This window comes from Pelodiscus sinensis, chromosome 5 (genome assembly GCF_049634645.1).
Source record: "Pelodiscus sinensis isolate JC-2024 chromosome 5, ASM4963464v1, whole genome shotgun sequence".
Taxonomy (NCBI): domain Eukaryota; kingdom Metazoa; phylum Chordata; order Testudines; family Trionychidae; genus Pelodiscus; species Pelodiscus sinensis.
This window is the reverse complement of record NC_134715.1, coordinates 70,371,865-70,386,881: the sequence shown is the minus strand read 5'-3', so window position 1 is coordinate 70,386,881 and position 15,017 is coordinate 70,371,865. Positions and strand designations below refer to the sequence as shown.

The window sequence follows — 15,017 nt, the reverse complement described above, 5'->3', positions numbered from 1 at the left end:
ATGGCAGCCTGCAGCAAGTGCAGTCAGGCTGATGGCAACGACCCCACGAGATGCACCGGCATCCCAGGTGCAGCTCTGGCTCCATGTGGCTAAGTGCTGTGGTGTCCCAAGTGCGGGCACTCCAAGCCAGGACTGCTTTGCTGTCCCTCATCGAGATAGACAAGCAAGCAGGGAACCCTGAGAACTGTCTGTCCATGGTGGGGGTAGGGTCCCTTTAAGCACGGAGCTCAGTTAGCCTCAGGCAGCAGCTCCACACACTAAGTCCTAACCTGATGCCTGCCGGCACTGGTTCTGGCCAGCCTTAACTTTGGTTCAGGGTCCACTCAGTGTGGACATGCTATTTTGAAATAGCAAAATGCTATTTCGAAATAGTTTTTGTGTGCAGGAGCGTTATGTCGAATTAGCTTAATCTGAATTAACTATTTCGAATTAAGTTAATTCAAAATAGCGCTGTAGTGTAGACATACTCTTACATGCCTAACTGATATCACTGGGAATCTAAGTTAGAAGCACTGAACTACCTCCTTAGATGGTCTAGGGGACATATCTCACTAAATTTGATTAAGGTCAAAAGTTGCTCATAGGTAACCCTCAGATCCACATTGAATAAATAAAGAATGCTCTTGTATAGAATTCTCAAATCAGCCTCCATTCCAATGAAGCAAAACCACCCAGATTCTGGTGCAAATCAGGGTCTTTTACAAATTGCAGCAAAGGAAAGGGAAGGATTTATTCCATGGGCACAGACAGCTCCACATAATCGCATGTATGTTCCAGCTTGCCAACTTGAGAATTACAAGAGTATTTACTGGAATTCATCAAGTCAAATGCAGTTTGTGCATAAAATTTCCATCAACATAAAATAATATTTATTCCTAAAATCAAACACTCTTACCTGGAGCCCAAGAAAGAGAATAAATGACCCCCTCATTCCCAGGAGAGGTGTAGACTGCAGTTAAAGTGTTTATATCCCACACTTTTATTGTCCCATCGAATGATGCTGTAGCTAGAAGGTCAGGGTTATCAGGTTTGAATTTACAGTCAAAGATGGTTTCAACATGACCCTACAGTGACAGAACAATAATAATAATAATAAAAAAGAATACTAGTGCATTAAAGAGTTATTTCTTAAATAAAATAAGTTGATTTAATTGATAAACTAACTTTATTTGCTATCATTTTAACTCCAGTTCACTGTACTTCTCTAAAATCTTTACATCTATATTAACATTATATATTAAATACTAGAAGATTTATCCAGTATTGCTCAGGTCCTTAATTCATTTTTGTTTTTCCTCATCTAAATCATTACTCGGAGATGAGGCTGGGGATGAGAGGTTCAGTATACAGGATGCCCTGGGGAGAGATGACTATTCCAGATCTCTCTCACCACAGCAAGTTGGGGCCAGGTGAGAAATGCCTCTCCATGGCTACTGCCGCTCCAGTGGGCAAAGCCAGGGAGGGATGTATGTCCCGCGGCTAGGACAGGTCTAGGTTCATTTGCATTCTGCACTCCCTGGGCAGAGCAAGGAATGCAACAAACTGTGAACTTTTTCCTTGCTCCCTGACGAAGAATAGCCAGCAATCACAGAACGGTAGAATACTAGACTGGAAGAGAACTCGAGAGATCATCAAATCCAATCCCCTGCCCTCATGGCAGCACCAAGCACTGTCTAGATTATTCCTGATATATAGCTGTCTAACCTGCTCTTAAATATCTCCAGTGATAGAGATTCCACAATCTCCCCAGGCAATCTATTCCAGTGTTTAACCATCCTGACAGATAGAAAGTTTTTCCTACCTAAACCAACCTTTCCAACCTAAACCTCCTTTGCTGCAGTTTAAGCCCATTGCTTCTTGTCCTATCCTCAGAAGCCAAGGAGAACAATTTTTCTCCCTTCTTCCTGTGAGACACCTTTAGATACCTGAAAAGCGCTATCATGTCCCCTCTCAATCTTCTCTTTTTCAAACTAAACAAGTCCAATTTCCTCAGCCTTTGCTCATAGCTCATGTTTTCTAAACCTTTAATCATTTTTGCTCTTCTCTGGACCTTCTCCAATTTCTCCACATCTTTCTTAAAATGTGGTGTCCAGAGCCAGACACAATACTCCAACTGAGGCCTAATCAATACAGAGTAGAGCAGATGAATGACTTCTTGTGTCTTGCTTTCAATACTCCTATTAATGTATCCCAAAATCATGTTTGCAACTCCTTCGCCCGCCCCCCCCCCCGGCTTGGTATCTGCAAACTTACTAACAGTACTCTCTATGCCATCATCTAAATCATTGATGAAGTTATTGAATAGAACAGGTCCCAAAACAGACCCCTGAGGAACCCCACTTCATATGCCATTCCAGCATGACTATGAAGTGTTAATAACTAAACTCTGAGAACAGTTATCCAGCTAGTTGTGCACCCACCATCTAAGTTGGATTTGCCTAGTTTATTGATAAGAAGGTCATGTGAGACCATATCAAAAGCCCTACTAAAGTCAAGGTATACTGCGTCCACCGCTTCTCCCTTATACACAAGACTTGTTATCCTATCAAAGAAAGCTATTAGATTGGTTTGACATGATTTGTTCTTTGCAAATATAAGCAAGGGCTGAACTGCTACTTGCTATAAGCCAGCTAAAAGGAGAGAGCTGCCATGGGGTGGGTGTGCCCACTACAATTGTTTAGCTGTGCAAGATAATTAACTGTTAATATGTAAATACAGCTCATGCCAGGATGGGGAGAGAATACGAGGTGTGGCTATGTAAATCCAGTTCAGCCAGGGCTGATGGAGGATCAGAGTTGGAATGGAATGAGGTTTATTGTAAATAATTTGGGGCTGTTGTGGGGGTCACAAATCATACTACCCCTAAATGTGGGAACTGTAAAACATTCCACCAGTGCTTGCAGGAGAGACACCATCATTGTAAGAAGTCTCGGAGGAACAAGCCTCCCCCCTTCCAGAGTTGAGTGAACTGAGCTGGGAGGAATGGTTAAAGGGCTTGAGTCAGCCTGCTTCACACCTGCCAGGTGTAAGCTGTAAGACTGGCCCAACCTGCCCCTTTCCCCCTTTGTTTTAAGGACAGACCTAAAGCAGACTCTATGAGGAGTCTTTTTGCTAGTCCAGTGGAAGCTGGAATCCTTTGCCAGTCCAGGTGGTGGGTGAAAGAGTTGAAATCATTAAGAGCTGAAATCACTGGTTTGTTTGGGAGCCAGACCCATTGCATCCAGCAAAGCAGCGGTAGCCAGCAGAATGGCTGGTGGGAATCACTGGCCCGTGGCGCAGCGCGGCTGGTAGCAGCAGTGGCAGGCAAGAAGCTGCTGCAGGTGACTAGCGCTGCGGCGCGCCTGGTAGGAGCAGTGGCAGGCGACCAGCGGAGCATCTGGTCACGTGGAACGAGACAGTTGGCGGAGCGGCTCGTAAGGTGCCCCCATTTATCCCCCCACCCCATTTCTACCCAGGTTGGGAGGTGAAACCCTGTGGGTGAACTTTTGGACTCTGGGTGGCACTGACCAGGGACAGAGAGTTTTGGGATGTCGGACTTTGGGACTTCGGGTGATTCTTGGCTGAGGGGATAGGAGGGGGGGACTTAGCTCATGTTTGGGTTATGAACTCTGTTTGTGGTATTTTCTCAAGTTAATGCTGTAGGACTTCTTTCTCTGTTTCATTAAATGTTTCTTTCCTACACTTAGACTCTGTACTTGCGAGTGGGAAAGCATTGCCTCTCAGAGGCACCCAGGGGTGTGTGAATTTCCCAGGTTACTGGGTGGGGGCTCAAGCCAGTTCTGTATGAGATGGACTCCAAGATATTGAACCCGGTCCTAGTTGCTGCCAGGCCTACCGGGCAGAAGGGTTACACAAATCTATGCTGGCTATTACCTATCACCTTATTTTCCTTCAGATATTTGCAGATGAATTTCTTAATTACCTGCTCCCTTATCTTTCCTGGCACAGAAGTTAAACTGACTGGTCTGTAGTTTCCGGGTTGTTCTTATTTCCCTTTTTAGAGATGAGCATTATATTTGCCCTTTTCCAGTCTCCTACAATGTTCTCATACAAATTAGGAATAGGGGAGCTTCAGTCGCTCCCTGCCATCCCTTGTCCCAGCTAGGGCAGGTCCAGATTCATCTGTCCCCTGCACTGCCTAGCTAAAGTGAGGAATGCAGCTTCCTGACAAAGGGGAACAGGCAGCAATGTTCCCATATGAATCAGGGGGGCTGAACCAGCCTCTTTCCCCTATCTAGTGATTCTCTCTCTTTTCTGTATGGTTTTATAAGAAGCTCAAATATATAGCAGATAGTTGCTCCTTTCTCTACCCCTGTTCCCCGCTGTCAGAATAGAGTTATAGCCATCTCAGTCTCCATCTCTGGCCCCTTGCTGCCCCCAGTGGTCATTATACTGGTCAACTGTCTCTACTTTCCATACCATATCCCCTGATAGCCTCATGTGGTCATTATACAGAAGAACCCTCCCTTTTCCGTTTTGTGAGAAACAATCCCATTTCAGGCATACGCCATTTTCCTGGGACAACCAATCCCTTATCTTGGGTTCCCCGAGGAGCCAACACTTCCTCACCCCCTCTGTCTTAAAGAGACAGAGCTTTTTTGCGGTGGGACTCTTTTTTTTATTTCCTCAACGAAAAGTGGTGGCAGGTCTTCTTTTGTGTAACAAATCGTGGTGGGAGGGCCTTTTTTTTTTTAAGACAACCCTAGAGGTTCTGTAGCCAAATAAAATTGGGAAACACTTCCTTAACTCAAATAATTTTTGTTTTTCTTCACATAAATAATTTGTTCTAGGGTGGGGCTTGCAATAAGGGGTTCAGTATACCCGAGGAGAGATGACTATTCCAGAACCTTCTCAACACAGCAGCTTGGGGCCAGGTGAGAACTGCCTCTCTATGGCTGCGACCGCTCCAATGGGCACAGCCAGGGGAGGGATGCATGTCCCCCAGCTAGAACAGGTCCAGGTTCGTCTGTCTCCTGCACTCCCTAGGCAAATCAAGGAATGAAGCAAATGCAGGGTTCATCAACTCTTGTAGAGATTTGCCTGGTTTTACAAAATACTACATGAAAAGCACTAGTGAAGTCAGTACAAACTAAAATTTCATAAAGATAATGGATTGACCTTACTGCTCTATATACTTACAATATTTGTATTCCAATTGATTTATTTTATAATTCTGTGAGAAAAGAAGAAAGTAATTTTTTAGTAATAATATGCTCTGACACGTTTGTATTTTATGTCTGATTTTGTAAGCAGGTAAATTTTAAGTGAGATGAAACCTGGGGGCACAGAAGTCAAATTAGACTCCTGAAAGTAGTACATTAGTCTGAAAATGTTGAGAGCTACTACCTTAAACTGTCAAAACACTAATACAGCACAGCTGTAATTCTTCACCAGTAGTGTAACACAATCCAGGATCAGGTGACAAGGCAGTAAAAATGACTTGTATAGGCCGCGTTAAATGGGGCGCCCAACTAACTCAGTTGGATATGGGGGAACACAACATCCTCAATGTGGTTGCAGCATGCTGTGTGCTGCACAACCTAAGGGAGAGGAAAGAGGAGGTCTTCCTCCCTGCATGGGGGACATGGGCTGATATGGAGGGCAGGCACTTTGAGCAGCCCTGGACAGCTGCCATCTGGCAAGCACACCAGCTGGGCTTGCGCATTCGAGAAGCCCTGAGGGAGCAATTCTCCCAAGGAAGTCGATAATTTTCCCTGGGCCTTCCAAATGTGGGACTGCTCCATGCCCCCGGTGCTTTCCTTCCCAAAACAGCTCCTGGCCCCAAATTCACACATTGTACTCATTCATCACACACTGAGAACACAGACAGGTGTTGGTGAAAAAATGTTTACATTTTATTTCACTGTTGGTTTTTGGAAAAACTAAAATACTCTTTTGTTCAGAAAAATAAAAGTGTTTGTAAACAAAGTAAAGTGCTTCCCTCAGTGATTCTCATAGGTGAGAAAGGGGAAATGTCAACTCGGAAGGGGGGAGGGAGGCTCAAAGCTGAAGGTGCTGCCTTGATGAAGAGCCCCTGGCACTTTGGATGCAGAGGCCTTCTCGCACACGGCCACGCATGCAAGCTGGGACAGTAGGAGGCTGGGCAGGAGGTGAGGCTGCACCTGGCTCTGGGATGGCAGGGGCTGGGGGGGGGGGCAGGAGGAGCAGGACCAGGCATAAGACCGGGGAACTCCATGCCTCCTGGATAGTAGCACAAATCTCAGAGCATTGCTGGGCAAATTCCTCCAGCAAGTGCCTGCCCCATTCTGCCTCTGCCTCCATCCTCTGGTTCATTGCGTCCTACATCCCTTCCATGACCGAGATGTGCTGGCGAAGCAGGTCCAAATATGTGTGCCAGTGCTGACGGGTTCCCTGCAGCCATTTGGGTGGTGGTGCAGGTGTGGCACCCCTCCTGGTCAGCTGGTCCAGTTGTGGAGGACAAGAGGGAAAGTCATCAGTCATGCATGTTCTCACTTTCCCTGAGAGGGCATGCCCTCTTTCTTCTCAGCAGTCAATGCCTTTCCTAGGATCAGAGGATGCTCATGTGCGTTTCACTAAGGCATGGTGTGGCCTGGCTAGCAGCCGCGGCCTCCCTGGAGCCCAGAAAGTGAACATGCCACCATCCTGCCCCCCCCCACCCCCATCCCCACACACACCCCATGGCCAAGCAGCATAGACAAGTGTCAGACCACAGTTGGGGTTCCCACAGATTGCTGAGAGGCCTGAAGCTGTGAGGCAATCCCAGCGTCCCCAACCCATGCCTGCACCTGGCATCACTGCCTGCAGGAGCAGGTGGTGCCTTGCAGCCATGCAGGTGCAAGGGTAGGATGGCCCTCCCTGAGAGCGGCCATGGGTGTGCCCCCCCCCCCCCAGGCTGTGATCAGCAAGACAGGTCACAGCACTGCACCATCCACTTTGCTCCCTCCTGCCCTGCCCTGTGTGTGTTGGACCCTCACATCACTCACCTGATATTCCCTCCCTGGTGTCCGAAGTTGTGTTGGAGGCCTCCTGAGCGTGGACGTCTGGCTCCTGGGTACTCCTGGTGCTGTCCTCCTCCCCCTCTTCCTCTTGCAGCTCCTGGACGTCTGCCTGGACTTGCGGCCGCTGCTGCACAGGGGTCTCTAAGCCAGACTCCACAAACATCTCGGGAAGCAGGGGTTCCCTTGCCCCCAAGATCCGGTCCAGGTCCTCGTAGTAGGCACAGTAGTGTGCCATTTCCCCGGAGCGGGAGCTGCACTCACAGGCCCTGGCATATCCCTGCTGCAGCTCCTTCACCTTGGCTCTGACCTGGGATATGGTGCAGGGGTGGTGGCCTTTCCTTGTGTTCCTGTGCCTGGACTGTGGGAACTGAAGAACCTCCTCCTCAGACCACAGCTTCAAGAGGGCTTTTATCTCGGACCCAGACCCGGAGGGTGCCCGGCGTTTGGTGTCCCTGGCTTCCTGGGGGGATGTGTCCTTGGAAGGGCCTTGGGGGGCTGTCCCTGGGACATGGCTCCGAGTTTCCTGATCGGACTGAGCTGCGCAGTCTCAGGGTCCTGGCAGTAGCTGGCTTGCTACCAGAATAGTAATCCTACGTGCCTGTGCTTTTTAAAGATGGCTGCAGGCAGGAACAATAGAGTTGAAAGCTGTGGTAGGAGTGTCCACCAGGGCTTCTTCCTGGAGGCTTTTAATGTCAACATAAATTCTTCCCTGCATCCACAGTTACCTTTTGTTGACAGAACTCTGTCGACAAAGGCATTATTTCTCGTAGAATGCGGTTTATCGCCATCGACAAAACTGCCGTGTTCTGTTGACTTACTGTCAACAGAACTTGGCGGTAATGTAGATGCAGGTATAGTTTTGTTGACAAAAGTCCACTTTTGTCGACAAAACCCTGTACTTTAGACACACCCTCAGTGTAATACAAAACTTTTGCTCCGTGAAAAAGCTTTGCTGATTTTAACTCTTGTCTTTGCTCATTGAAAAAAGACATTATGATGTAATTCTAATAGTTTTAGATTTTTGCATTACTTTCCATTTCTCTGAGACAGTTTAATAGTCTCTTTCACAAGGCTTACGCCAGCAAAACTCATTGGTTTCACTAGATGCTTTGTTTGCATATGGAATGAAGGATCACACGGTGAGACATTTGAAAACAGGCTTATTTGCTTGCTTGTGTAGGCTTTTTCAGTTAAGTAAACTGTTTTTCCCTCATCTCTCCTTTTTAGGCTTTTGGTTTTAGTTTTTTTTTATATTAAATGTGACACAAAACTGCTTTTTTTTACCTCCTTGTTTCTTAAGAGCATCATCAGTTAATACATAGGCATTATTTGCAGCATGTGCTGGCTGAATAACTAACATGCATCATACAAAGAGTCTGACAATTATTATACATGTTCTCCTCAGCCATTATTGAAAAGGTAATTCTTCTTTTTTGTGAGGAGAGAGAGGAAATGAAAAAAGTTAAACTAATATATTTAAAATATCCCCCTCACTAAAGAATACTACTTTTGAAGGTACAGGCAGTCCCCGACTTACGCGGATCCGACTTACGTCGGATCCGCACTTACGAACGGAGCTTTCTCGCCCTGGAAGTCGGGGCGAGAAAGCCCCGTTTGTAAGCTGCTCCGGTGCCCCTGGTCTGCTGGAGACCGTCTCCAGCAGACCAGGGGCACCGGGCGGGTTCCCGCGCTTCTGAGGCTTTGCCAGAGCAAAGCCTCAGAAGCGCGGGAACCGCTGCTGCTGCCACTTGGGTGCCGGTGCCTGTGGTCTGCTGGGGACTGTCCCCAGCAGACCACAGGCACCGGGACCCAAGCGGCAGCAGCGGGCGGGTTCCTGCGCTTCTGAGGCTTTGCCAAAGCAAAGCCTCAGAAGCGCGGGAACCCCCGCTGCTGCCGCTCCAGTCTGGATGCCTGTGGTCTGCTGGGGACGGTCCCCAGCAGACCACAGGCACCCGGACTGAAGCCGCAGCCGCGGGGGGGTCCCGCGCTTCTGAGGCTTTGCCAGAGCAAAGCCTCAGAGGCGCGGGGAACCGCCGCTGCTGCCGCTTCAGTCAAAGCAGCAGCAGCGGCGGTTCCCCGCGCCTCTGAGGCTTTGCTCTGGCAAAGCCTCAGAGGCGCGGGACCCCCCCGCGGCTGCAGCTTCAGTCCGGGTGCCTGTGGTCTGCTGGGGACCGTCCCCAGCAGACCACAGGCATCCAGACTGAAGCCGCAGCCGCGGGGGGTCCCGCGCCTCAGAGGCTTTGCCAGAGCAAAGCCTCAGAGGCGCGGCACCCCGCTGCCGCTGCGGCTCTGCTCCCCGTGTCCCTGGTCTGCTGGGGGGGGGGGCGCAGCTAGTGTGCTCCCCCCCCCCCAGCAGACCAGGCTTTTGTTTTGGACTCTGGGGCAGAGCAGCTGGGGCGCTGCCGATTGGTCCTGCAGCGCCTGTGGGCACTACTGGACCAACCCGGCAGCACCCCAGCTGCTCTGCCCCAGGTCCTGATTCAGCCGCTGCTGGTCAGTTTCAGCAGCGGCTGAATCAGGACGTCTGGGGCAGAGCAGATGGGGTGCTGCTGGGTTGGTCCAGTAGCACCCCAGCTGCTCTGCCCCAGGCGTCCCCAAGTCAGCTTCTGCTGAAACTGACCAGCGCTGACTACAGGAAGCCCCAGGCAGAGTTGCTCTGCCCCGGGCTTCCTGGAATCAGCTGCTGATCAGTTTCAGCAGCAGCTGACTTGGGGACGCCTGGGGTTCTTAAGTTGATTCTGTATGTAAGTCAGAACTGGCGGTCAGTTTCAGCAGTGTCTGAATCTGGACGCCAGTTCCGACTTACATACAGATTCAACTTAAGAACAAACCTACAGTCCCTATCTTGTACGTAACCCGGGGACTGCCTGTAGTTCAAATTTGCATCCTACATTATTTGGCAGTCTTCAACTTTTTAGAAGTTTCTAAATCTTCAGCCCTATGAAAGCTGTTTTGGCTGCACACTGCACTGTCAAACCTATGCTCAATCCTTGATTATTGTTCATAAAAATGTGGTATGTGTGTATATACATACATTAATGATTATTATTATTTCATTCAAAACATTGGACAGGCAGAGGAGACATACCAAATCTCTAAGGAAATCCCATTTCTTGGCTCCCATGTCATAAAGCCCCACTCCACCATCCATAAAACAGCAGACAGCATGGCCAGGAGGAAGAGAGAATGCTTGGTTTTGGGTTAGAGTTGGGGGTGGAACAGCCTCGCTGGTAGATGATGTATGATGATTTTTAGTAGGAGAATGTGATGAAAGTGCTTAATAAAAAGATATAGACATATTAACATATTTTGATTTCTTTCATATTTAAAAACAAATAGCAATTACATCACTTCACATCAGGGTTTACAATTTATTTGTGTATATGATGCTGACAAGTAGCAAGGTTTCCATGGTTAACAGGTGGGCCTGAGTATATCGGATATTCTAAACATCAACAGGAGAGCAGAGAAATTCCCTGAGAAAAATATTAAAGAAACTTAAAAAAAAAATAATAGGTTACACCATTTAAAGGGTGCTTTATCAGAATCCACAATTACTGAAAATTGTCTTCTTCAAAATAGTCAAGTTGATAGTGTCTCTCCAAAATCAAGTAAATGAAGTGATAGAAATTGATACTGGTAACAGAAAAATAGGGCCTGACATAAAACAAGAACAGACGTTAAAGAAGACCAGAATAATCATCTTTTTAAAAATGCTAGGTACCCTCCAGACATTCAAGAAGGGATAGACCCTCCTGCAATGAGACTGACAGCTTAAAGGAAAATAGGTTAGAAAAGCTTCAGAGGGGTAGCTGAATTAGTCTGTAACTGGAAAAACTTAAAAAACAATGAATGGTCTAGCACCACCTTAAAGATGAAACTGAAGAAGTGGGTTGTACCCATGAAAGTTCATGATACCATCTACATGTTTTGTTAGTCTTTAAGGTAGAGGTAAGAAGAGGTTAGAGAGGAACCAGAGGAATGTAATTGTATTCATTATCTGTAGCACGGCAAAAGTTGGTCTCTAAAAGTAATTTAAATATGGGTCTATGTCGTGGTAACTTGGAAGCTGTGCAATCCATAGATGTTACACAGAAGAAGGCAGGGAGGTGAGTATGGGACAATAGTGAAAAATAACCAACTGACAGCAGAAAATCAGCAATGTGGAGGGGACAGGAACAATGTGCGCTGAACAAGAGAGGATAAGTATATTAAGGAAGCCAACGTGTAGACAACATGATTAACCAATAAGTCCGTTGACTACACGCATTTCCCACACACCCCCACAACTTGCTGCCTCTGTATCAAAGACAGCAAGAGGGAGAGAGGCAGGAGCTAGTGCCCATGGGAAGCCAGCTCCCTACGAGCACCAGATCCGCCTTCTCTGCAACCCCACGCTGCTGCCTCTCATAGAGAGACAGCAGTGTGGAGTGTAAGGGGAGCAGGCAGCATCTGTGAGATGCATGGGGAGCTGGCTTTTAAGCCTGCTTCCCACACATTGGCTCCCCGAACCCGCCTGCCCCTGCTTGTAGCAGCATTGGGGATAGGCAGGGGAGGCTGCTGCAAAGCAGCCTCTGTTTGCATGGAGCTTGGGCACCCCACAGACAGGGCATGCTACTACCCTGGGCTGCTGCCTCTGTATCAGAGGCAGCAGCACCATGTGACAGGCAGTAGTTGGTTTGTGTGAGGAGCTGGTTTTTAAAACTAATATAGAGGCAGCAGCATGGAGTGGCAGGGGGATCCCCAAGAGTGGGGCTGGGAGTGCACTGGCTGCCAGCCATGCCTCTGGGAACTATTGAATAGTCATGTAACCGATAAAATTTGGTGTGGTTACAAGACTATTCAATTACACGCTATATAACATCCTTAAAGTAAATGGAGCTATGAAGGTGGAGACAAGAAACTTAAATCTGATGCAAAAGCAATCTAGCATCAAGTGTGACCTAATGAAGATCTCTGTACATTCTCACCAATAGAAGTTGGTTCAATAAAAGATATTATCTCACCAACCTTGCCTCATGTTGTCTACTGTGTTCCTTCTCCATAATGCTATTCTATAACCTTTGCATATTGTTATGAGGTATCTGTGATAAACAGAATGTATATTATCCTTCATTGGTGTTGGGAACAAGAGTATAATATTCCTAAATATGTGCCTTATAAGGAAGAACTTAACAAAAGGTTTAATCTGATAACACTTAATCTGATAATACTTTGGTATCAATAGCTGTTTTGATTACAGACTGCAGAAGTAGATCCAAAGTCAGGGAATTTTGATTAGGGTGTACAGAGTCAGACAAAGAGAACCAACTATATATTTTAACTTGCATCCATTGCAATGAATTATAACAACAACAAAATGTACACTTACACTTTTTCTTTGGAGGAGAATTGAGCACATGCAAACCATGGAACCCAGTTTTCTTCAGTTTAAAATTATCTATGGGGGTTGTGCGTGAAACATTCCATATACGCAACACTCCAACCTGAGAATCTGAGATTTAAAAAAAAAAAAAGTAGCTCCATTTATTAATGTCTCTTCTATATAAACAATGTACATAATAGAAGCAAGTTTCACAATATTACTTTAATATAGAGATGTTCATTCTTATAGAACAGTAGGTATAACAATCAATAACAGCATAAATTATTACGTATTGCAACCCACACTGGGGAGATTTAAACCTGGGACCTCTGGAGCTGAGTGTAGGAGCCTCAACAGCTTAAGCTATAGAGGCAGCTGGCGCTCAAGTTTACGCTGTAGATCTCACTTATTCTTATCAATTACTGAAAGTGTCCTAAGTGCTGCTCTGTGGGACAGTGAACCACACCCACTAGGTGTGTGGGATTCATATCATATTTTCTCTCCCTCTCCCTAACAATTCTCCCACAATTACCCCTTCACTATGTGGCTCATAAAGGAGAAAGGAATGAAAAAAGTGAGCTCTAAAAACAACAGAAAGGAAAGTAGGGAGAGGGGAGTGGTTTGCTTACTCCCATCCCTCAGCCAATTACAATCCATGCTGGTAAACTCATAATAAAGCTGTAGGCACCAAGAAAATGTTAAAGGGACTGCAATCAAAACCAAGAAAGTTTCTAGACATAAATACTCTTTTTCTCCATGAGAACAAAAGTGACATACCATATGGAAAACTGTTTGTACTGATTCTCTGTTCCTTTGTTTCATTTCATTTTTTCTAGAATATATTAAAATATTTCTGTTTCTATTGACAGGCAAATCAAAGGAGTAGAAAAATTAAGTATGAAATACCCATTTAGGAGAGTCAATGCAATATTTATAACCAATCAATAAACGATAACCAAAAAGTGCTACATAGTCCTGTATTTTGCAAAAAGAAAAGTTTACCTCCAGTAATAAACATTCCAGGAGCACTAGGAACCCAGGCTAAGCATTGAACTGATGCTGCTGCACTAGGAAAATTAAATGCTGTGATACAGCAGAGAGACTCAGAATCAACTAGTCGAATGCCATTATGTAAATTAGCAACAAGAAGATAGTCAGTAGACAGAGGGTCCCATTCCAGGGCTGTAACTGGATCCTCTTCGTCTGTTCCTTCAAGAGACTCTGGTCTCAGGACATGTTTCTGACTCTTTGAACCTTTAACAACAAAAGGCATCAGATCACCTTCAATTAGATATAATGTTTCTCAATTACAGTGATGTTAAGCATAGTTTTGTTATTTCCGTATAGGCTGGCAAGCCATCAATATTTTTCTCCATCACGTTCTGTAGCTTGTTGCACAAGCTGTATTACTGAAGCCAGCAAAGCTAATCCTCTGCTGTACACACTAACGAAGGTCATTCTGACTCTAGCGAACATTTCCACTGCTTCCTTTCTATCTTAATAATGGAAAGAAGAAGTGAAAAAAGCTGTTCATGTTTAGATCCTGCAAGCCCTTATTCATGGCTTTGCAGCATCAAGACCTTAATGCATCCTGTATACATCAGCCCATGAAATTACACTCTGCTGTCCTAGCAATGAGTGCAGTAACTTGTGTCATGATGGTCATTATCCAATATTATAGAAAGCTAGTGCTGATTTTTGATATTGCAAAAAACAATCCCACTCACAGATAACAATACAAATCTTTATTTTACAAAATGATGGAGTTCTAGTCAAAATAAATAAATGAACATGCTGTGCTTCTTCCCTAGAAAGAATGAATTCACTAATTAGCTCTCAAAAGGTAGATAAAAAGCTGAATAACTTTAATTTTGACACCTAGGAATATTATTAATTTGTCATATTTTGACAAACATTAAAAATTATGTTATTCCTTTGATGGATTTTGTTTAATGCCTGAGATAGAAAAGAAAAAAATCTAATCTCAATTATCATTAATATACTGAACCCATATTTCTGCTCACTGGGGAACATTTTTCCTTAGGAAGTAAAAATAACCGAAAATAATTCAGTAAGTGTGTTTGCTTACAGATGTATGGTTTTTATGAGGTAGAATTAAAACACCACCTGTTGCTCCTGCTGTTTGGGCAAACAATACATGCCAGACTTGATAAAAATGAATATACACATACACTGATAGACATTTGTGTTAATTTGTCTGAAGCCCACAGCTAGCAGCACATTGACATGGCATAGAGGACCACATGACAAGGGGTGCTGTTGTCCTTACCTTCAAAAATTCACATGCTTAGTGAAAAGCATAGTGTTAACCAGAGGCTTTTTTTAAAAACTTTATTGTTATGCAATAAGGAAAAGATGTATTTGAACCACCATTTAAATATGTAAGATATACCGTATATTCCGGCGTACAAGACGACCTCTGATGTTAAAAAACATCCCCCAAAAATCGGGGGTCGTCTTGTACGCCGGATGCCCCGCCGCCGGAGCCCCTCCGCGGCTTTGAAAGCCTCGGGGGAAGCCGGCGGCCGGGCATCCCAGGCGCGCATGGGCTGCCCCCCCGCCGGAGCCCCTCCGCGGCTTTGAAAGCCTCGGGGGAAGCCGGCGGCGGGGCATCCCAGGCGCGCATGGGCTGCCCCCCCGCCGGAGCCCCT

General features: G+C 45.9%; 1 protein-coding gene across 3 annotated transcripts in view; it reads right to left on the bottom strand.

The window, feature by feature from the left end:
* WDR17 (WD repeat domain 17) overlaps positions 1-15,017 on the bottom strand; it is a 110,714-nt gene that overhangs the window by 55,634 nt on the left and 40,063 nt on the right. For all 3 annotated transcript variants that reach the window (XM_014577787.3, XM_006131597.4, XM_006131598.3), the window contains exons 5-8: positions 13,348-13,599; positions 12,352-12,474; positions 10,069-10,256; positions 896-1,064 (exon numbers count right to left, since the gene is read on the bottom strand). In XM_014577787.3, coding sequence (XP_014433273.2) covers positions 896-1,064; positions 10,069-10,256; positions 12,352-12,474; positions 13,348-13,599 — 732 coding nt within the window. The remainder of the gene's footprint in view (positions 1-895; positions 1,065-10,068; positions 10,257-12,351; positions 12,475-13,347; positions 13,600-15,017) is intronic.